We start from the raw sequence: 7132 nt of genomic DNA, 5'->3' as shown, positions 1-7132 counted from the left end.
TCTCCCAGGCTGTTTTAGCGTACATCATTGAGATCTAAGGGGCCGAGGTTCTGGACAAAGGCTTTGGATGGGATGCGGGTGAGCGAGGAAATTAACCACTCTGGTGAGAGCCGAATTTGGAATGTGTGTGAGAGCAGAGCCTGGCCTCGATGAGCACCACCGCCAAAAATAAAAGATGGAGCAGGTCTCTTTCGGTGAGCGCTAACCACTTCCAGACCGAGGAGCTTTCAGGAGGGAACCGTGCCCACCGAACAGAGCCAGCTTTGTAATCCCAAACCCGGGGGAGCTCGCTGGAAAGCTCCGTGTGCAATTCACTCGTGCTTGCAGCTGATCTTTTGGGACTATGCCGAGCCGAGTGTGGTTTTAGAGGTTCGTATCTAGGAAACACCCGCACGGAGTGGGGTTTGGGGGGCACTCCACGTTATGGATTAGGTGCAACAAACCCAGCACGAGCCTTTGCATCACTCTGACACCCTTCCACTGGCTGCATTCCCACCTGGAACCAGCTCCAGCCCTTCATCGAGATTCCCTGTGCCGCAGCCAAAACCCGAATGACTTCTGAGCCGGTTGCAAACGCTTCCCTCCTCTCGCTGCGCTCACTGCTCCCTCCCGCTGACCCCACGGCACTCCCGAGAGCGGCGCTGCCCCAGAGCTCTGGTCCCTGCCGTGGAACACCTGAATCCTCCTCCCGCCACCAGCCACGAAGCGAGCTCCTGCAGGGATCGCGGGGGATCTACACAGATCCTCCCTCTGTCCAGGCTCGTTTCAGTTACCGGGGGCTGGCTCTAACTCGCTCCATCCCTGCGCTGGCAGCGTCCTGCTCCGCAGTTTCAATTCCCGGCTGCGGAGAAGCGCAGGGAAGCGCAGGCTGCCCTGCACAGCACCCTCTGCAGCGCTTCCCCAGCTCCGGGGCGGCTGCTCCAGCTTCCCTGCCCTGGAAGAACCATGGGCTGAAATCTGCTTTGGGGAAGCACCCGACGCACCTCCAGATCACCCTGTGAGCCACGAACTGCTGTTACTCACTGCTGTCACTCACTGCTGTCCAGTGCCACCGGCTAGAAGGGACAGCACCTACTGCTGCCTTGTGACAGTGACCGAGGGGGGACCGTCCCAGCCTGTTTGGCCAGAGGGCTCCTCTTCCTCCCGCTTTGCTCCAACGCATGCGGGGGGCAGAGGCGCGGGGAGCCCTCGCACAGTGCTGGGGGCAGCTCTGTGTCGCTAGGACAGGGAGGAGCCATGAGGGAAAGCTCCCAGCCTGCGGCAGCAGGAGGCAGGAGCCAGGGCAGAGCGGAGCAGGGTGGGCAGCCTGGGAAAACAGCAGGGAACCATCGCTGCAGCTCGACATTCAGATTGGAGCACCTTCTTCCACTCCAGAACTCGGCGAGGAGAAGGCCTTACCCACCCTCTTCGGTGGTGAAGCTCCCGCACCAAGCTCCGGTGCACTCTCGCCTTATAAATTCCCATGTTTCTAGGATGCTGTTCCTCACCGAGCTCCCCGTCAAACAGACAGGGACTTGGAAAAGCCAGGCCCATCCAGATATGCTGAATTTTGTATCAGCACTCACAGGAGTGAAGCCCCCCGAGGCTGCAGGGCCTGCACCCCCAGCCCCTCCTCAGGTTTGATTTCAGCTCTGCGTTTCCCTTCTCCTGGTGACACATCTGCTCTTACCTAACACACCTGGCTATCGGGGCTACATGGATCCCGTGGCGCTGTGATCTCGCCACAAACGATTCCAGTATTTGCTTCCCGTCCGTTGTTTCTTTCCACTCTTCCCCGGCCTGGGCACCCCGGGAGCTGCAGCCTGGGCCGCAGCAGCTCCGTGCCGCACAGAGGGCTCGGCTTATCCAAATCCGGAGCGGCGGCGCCGCCTTTAAAATGGAGGCTACTTAAATGGAGAGCAATTAGTGAGATTGAGCGCAGCGATCTTAACCTCGGGCGTCAGGCTCCGCTGATCCTCACGGCCACCAGCCAAGTGGAACCATCCTTCAATCCAAGCAGTTTTACCAGCTTTTATTAGAAACACCAGCACATTTCAAGTTTCCTCTTTTTGATCACAAATATAGTGTTTTTCCTCTTTTTAAGTACACAGCATGAGACACAGCATCAGGGCTTTCCATCTCTTTTTTTCTGTTTGTTGTTTTTTTTTACAGCAATTTCTTTTGGACAAGCTTTGGGTTTAGTGTTCACTGACCTCACCCCAGCCCCAGATTTTGACATCTTGGATTGCTGAAGACAATTGCGTGGGCAGATGAATCCAATGGTAGTGAAAAAGGTTCAAGAGTTAAAAGTTTGCAAGTAAAAGTTGAAGCAGAGACCCTCTCCAGTTAAAAAGGATGAAGTGGCGCCGCAGTGCACCATTTTCACAGAACAGGGACAAAAGCTGAGATAAAGATTTGCTCTTTCCCCCCGTTTTCCCCGAGCAGTGTCCCGATAAAAAGGTTAAGGCTGGAGGAAGCGCTAGCGGGATGTGACAAGCCTCGTGTGCCCGGGGCTCCCGGGACAGGCGCTGGCTCGCTGCGCTGCCCACGGCACACGGAGCCCAGGCGCCGCGGGCTCTGCGGGGCGCCGCTTCACGCTCCTCCTGGTCTGAGCTCACACCTGCGCTGGGAAATTTCCCCTGGGCTTTTTAACTCCGAGAAAGCAATTCACTGAGGGGAGGAGGAGTGAGCACCCCGGGGACGTGAGGGCATGGTGACAGGATATTAAAGGGAACATGTACATGATTTGTTATTTTTTATTCCACAGAAAACCCTCAAATCTAGACTCAGAGTTAACAGCAGAAAAATAGTGTTAAAGTCAATAGGTTCATATTTTACTGTAGACTAAATAAATTAGCCTAGAATTAACTCAATACTCTCTATTTTCCTTTCATTGGTGATCCTTCTCTAAATTAATGCAGTTTTTAAAAAGCAACGGCTATTAATAATTTATTCCAGTTAACCCTTGTGGATGAACACCTGCGAAGAGCCGATGTGTGGGAAGCATCCCCTGTCCTGTCCCTCCCCTCCAGGAAGCAACCGCTAAGGGCGCTGTGACACAGACACGCCAGCTCCAGCATCCGCGGGTCGCGCCTCTCCTACCGCTGCCTCTGGCTGCTCCGGGTCATGAGTGAATCCTCATAGCTATGTCTTACAAAGAACATGATCGAAAAAATATATAAATAAATAAAAACCTTAAACATTCTTACATGGATTTTAAAGAACAGAATACATGTTAAAAACTTCAGTAATTTATATCAATTTTAAGCAATACTTTATATACAATGGAAAAAAGACATGCATAGTCCAAATACAATGTTGAAAACAGCATTTTCATAACAAAAAACCCAAACACTAAGTGTTAATACCATGTACATGGATTCAAGAAGGACCACCCTTTTTGTCTGTTGCACACAGTTTATTTAACAATATGATATTATAAGTAAGAAATGAGTTTTTTTTTTCTTTTTACCATTCTATACAGTGATTGAATCTTCTTGGATTTTCTTATTTATAGTAATTATAGCGCTTGCATGATTTACACTAGAATTGCTTTCCTCGTTTCAAGTTTCACACAGAAGAAAGAAAGAAAAGAATGTTTCTTCTCTATCCAGATCAGCACGGCCTAAGAGTGATCATCCCTATTTTCATCTAAGACCAGTTTTATCAGAGAAACAAAGCAACAATTTCTACATCTGCAAGACAAGGATTTTGGCGTTGGCCAATGTGTGCAAGAGTCAATTCCTATCTTCCCAGGGGTAATACTTCAAACGCCTGCAGAGTTCACTATAGAAAACAAAAATCTTCCCGCCATGTGTCAAAGTTACCGGGATACGCTATAATGTTGCATTATTTCAGGAAACAGTTTCTGAATATTATTTTTTTTTTCTTCTTTTAAACTCAAACGTTTAAAGTCTTGAAAATACAAATAAAAAATATGAATATAATGAACTTGTTTTCCCCGTTAAAAAAAAGGTATGAGTCAACAGCAACAAAAAAATAAAAACCAAAAAAACCCACAAAAGAGACCAGATATTTTAACCGCCTGGCTTTAACAAAAAAATATATTCTTTGTATTGTTTTTTTTTTTTCTTTTTATTTTTAAACAGCAATTAATTCTTCCATCTGTAGGAAGCAGCAGTTCCATCTAGGATTCAAAACAACCCAGATGTCTGAATTTTTCAGTACAAAATATCCAAGAACACGAAAGGAAAGAAGAAACAAAAGTGATGCTCCCATAATGCTACAAACCCTCCACAAATTTCTCTAATGTGTCCCCGGTGGTGTCACCGACCAGAGACAATTCGTTAGACAACGCGCTGCGGTTGGGGGTGTTTAGTTGGGGAAGCATTGCACTCTGTTCTGGGTTGCCCAAGTGTCCCTGATCCATGGAGCTGGCCATAGTGACCGCGAGTCCTGGGTGGGGGGAACCAGTCTGGGGAGAGACGTGGTGCGGTGACGGTTGGGGCTGTATCCTGGGTGACGGGCTGGAATGTGGCGGCTGGGACTGGGGACGGGGAGACTGAACGGGCGCCGGGGACCGCACCTGGTTGCTGAGGGAGGTGGCGATCTGCTGGCCGGGGAGATGAGACGCCTGCGGCTGTCCTGAGAGCATGTGCTGCTGTGGGCTCATGGGGTTGGGCTGCCCGGGGGACCCTATCTGCTGCTTCATCTGCTGCTGCTGCAGGATGCGCTGCTGCAGGGCCTGCTGGATGTTGGGAGCGCCGTCCGCCCCCAGGCCGGGCTGGCCCATCTGGTTCAGCTGTCCCATCTGAGCCATCTGTCCCATGGAACTCCCCTGTATGGATAGGTGCTGCTGCATCCGCTGCTGCTGCATGGCTTGGGGGTAACCTCCCGGGCCTTGGGGCTGCTGGAACTGGTTGTGAGCTGCCATCCCTCCTGCCATGCCGGCCCCTCCCTGCTGCTGCTGCTGTTGCTGCTGCTGCTGCTGCTGCAGCAGCTGCCTCCTCAGGATCTCGCGGTACTGCGGGCTCATGTTGGCCATGCTGGGGTTGTGGCCGGGGTTCATGATGTTGATCGCCTGTCCCTGGGGGTTCATAGCTCCGATCCCTTGCTGCTGCGGGGGGACGCTCGGTCTCTGCACTCCGGCTTGCATCGCGTTCATGTTCTGCAGTCCCGCCTGCGCGTGCATGCCCGGCTGTTGCATGCCGGTCTGCGGCTGCTGCATCCCGGGCTGGGGCTGTATCCCTGCTTGCGGCTGCATCCCAGGCTGGTTCGCCACGTATTTGGCCGTTCTTTGCTTTATAAAAGCTGCCATAAGCTGAGGGTTGGATTTAAGGATATTAAGAACCTGCTGTTGCTGCTGCGGAGAACTCGGCGATTTCAAGGTCCTCAGCAAGTCCTGAAGTGCGTTGGGGGGGATGCTCCGCGGCGGCTGCTGCACGCCCGGCATCCTGGGCCCGGCCACGGCTTGCGGCGTCGCCATCGGCATCACCGGTCTGGCCATTCCCGGCTGCATCGGCTGCTGCTGCGGCATCGGCGCCGACTGCCACTGCCCGGGCTGCATGTTGGACATGACGGGGCCGCTCACGGGGTTGGGCCGGGGTACATTCATGCTGACTTGCGGCATCTGGTTCACCGAGCCCACCGCGGGGTTCACGAGGCCCGGGCGGCCGGGAGGCAAACCGTTGTTCATGTTGTTGACCCTGTAGAGCTGCTGCTGCTGCTGCTGGGCAGCCTCCCTCTCGATCTGCCGAGCCGCTTCCACGGCGGCCGGCGGCGGCTGGGCCGGGGGCGGCGGCGCGGACACCGGGTTGGCGGGTTTTCCCGTCGAGACGGTGGTGGGGGGCTGGGTTCTGGACACGCTGGGAAAGCCGGCCGGCGACATACTTACAGGGGAGGGCTGGGGCTGGGGAGCGGGCTGCGGTGTCTGCGGCGTGCTCGGCTGCTGCGTTGGGGTACCAGGCGTTGCTGAGGTAGGAGAAGGCAAACTTTGCTGAGGCACGTTTCGGGTGTTCATGGTAGCCATCCTTCTGCGCATGAGCTGAGCCTGCTGCAGGCGGTGCTGGATCTGCTGCTGTCGGAGCTTGTGTTTGATATTGATACAGAATGGCACGGGGCATTTGTTCTCTTGGCAGTGTTTGGCGTGGTAGCAGCAAAGAGCGATGAGCTGTTTGCACACCGGACAGCCACCGTTGGTCTTGCGCTTGCAGCCCTTGGTGTGCTGGACAACCCGTTTCATCTTCTGGCAGGACGGCAGAGAGCAGTTTGCGTTGCGGCACTGGCAGGCGTGGACGAGGGACTGGATGCAGCGCTGGATGCTCAGCCGTCGCGACTCCTGGGGGCTCTTGGACTGCTGCTCTCCTTGGTTGTTGCTCTCATCATCCAGACCCAGGCCCCACTTAACCATCTTGTGGTCGTGGCTCTTAGTGTTGTAGCAGTTGATGCAGAGGTCGTAGTCCTGCAAGAAAAGAAAACGCAGAGCTCAGCCGCTGACAGGGCACGAGCCGCACGGCAGAGAGCAGCGCGGTGCCAGGGAGCAGCACCAGCCCCTGCGGGGCACACGTTGGGTGCTTGTGGGTACAACCACGCAGAGCACAAGCAGGGTGACAGTCACACGCTGCCAACAGCTGCCACTTCACTTCACACCTGTACTCGGCCAGGGAAGTGGCTGCACGGCCGCCCCGGGCAGTGGGAGTGGGCTTTGGGGCAGGGAGAGCAGCAGCCTCAGCAAGGGCAGCCTGCAATCACAGCCCTTCACTGTGGCACGTCACAGGGCAGTCAGGGCTATCATTGTGTCATTTTGTTACACGAAAAAGTCTCGCAGGAATTTTTTTTCCCCCAATTTTTCCCTCTTGATGACATTAACTGTTTATTTTTCAGTGATGCCTACTGGGGTGCCAACACCTCCAACTAGTAAGATAAATCTATGGTCACTCCAAAAAAGTAGGGTCTGGCCCTCCATTTATCCTTAGTGTAATTACTGACTAATAATTACCACCCTTAAGAGTGTATTTTTAAAAATCTCTAAACAAGAGCAAGTTTCATGCAAAGACAGACACTTACCTGAAAACCCCCACATTTTTGCTGCCCTGTCCCTTTTGTGGCTGGAGGAAGGGCACTCCCTTACACAGAGGTACCCAGGGGCAGCCTAAAGGCCCTGCCTCCTTCCACCACCTCATTCCCCGTGTGT

General features: G+C 53.8%; 1 protein-coding gene across 5 annotated transcripts in view; it reads right to left on the bottom strand.

Annotated features, from left to right (window-relative positions):
* Positions 1-1985: 1985 nt before the first annotated feature.
* Positions 1986-7132, bottom strand: part of LOC119707065 (CREB binding protein) — a 96906-nt gene continuing 91759 nt past the window's right edge. For 3 of the 5 annotated variants that reach the window (XM_038151557.1, XM_038151561.1, XM_038151559.1), the window contains one exon: positions 1986-6400. In XM_038151557.1, coding sequence (XP_038007485.1) covers positions 4223-6400 — 2178 coding nt within the window. In that variant the 3' untranslated portion in view covers positions 1986-4222. The remainder of the gene's footprint in view (positions 6401-7132) is intronic. The other 2 variants (XM_038151560.1, XM_038151558.1) reach the window with 1 other exon arrangement.

This window comes from Motacilla alba, chromosome 14 (assembly GCF_015832195.1).
Source record: "Motacilla alba alba isolate MOTALB_02 chromosome 14, Motacilla_alba_V1.0_pri, whole genome shotgun sequence".
Taxonomy (NCBI): domain Eukaryota; kingdom Metazoa; phylum Chordata; class Aves; order Passeriformes; family Motacillidae; genus Motacilla; species Motacilla alba.
Note: the sequence above shows the minus strand (reverse complement) of the source record. Positions and strands in the feature narration are given on the sequence as shown.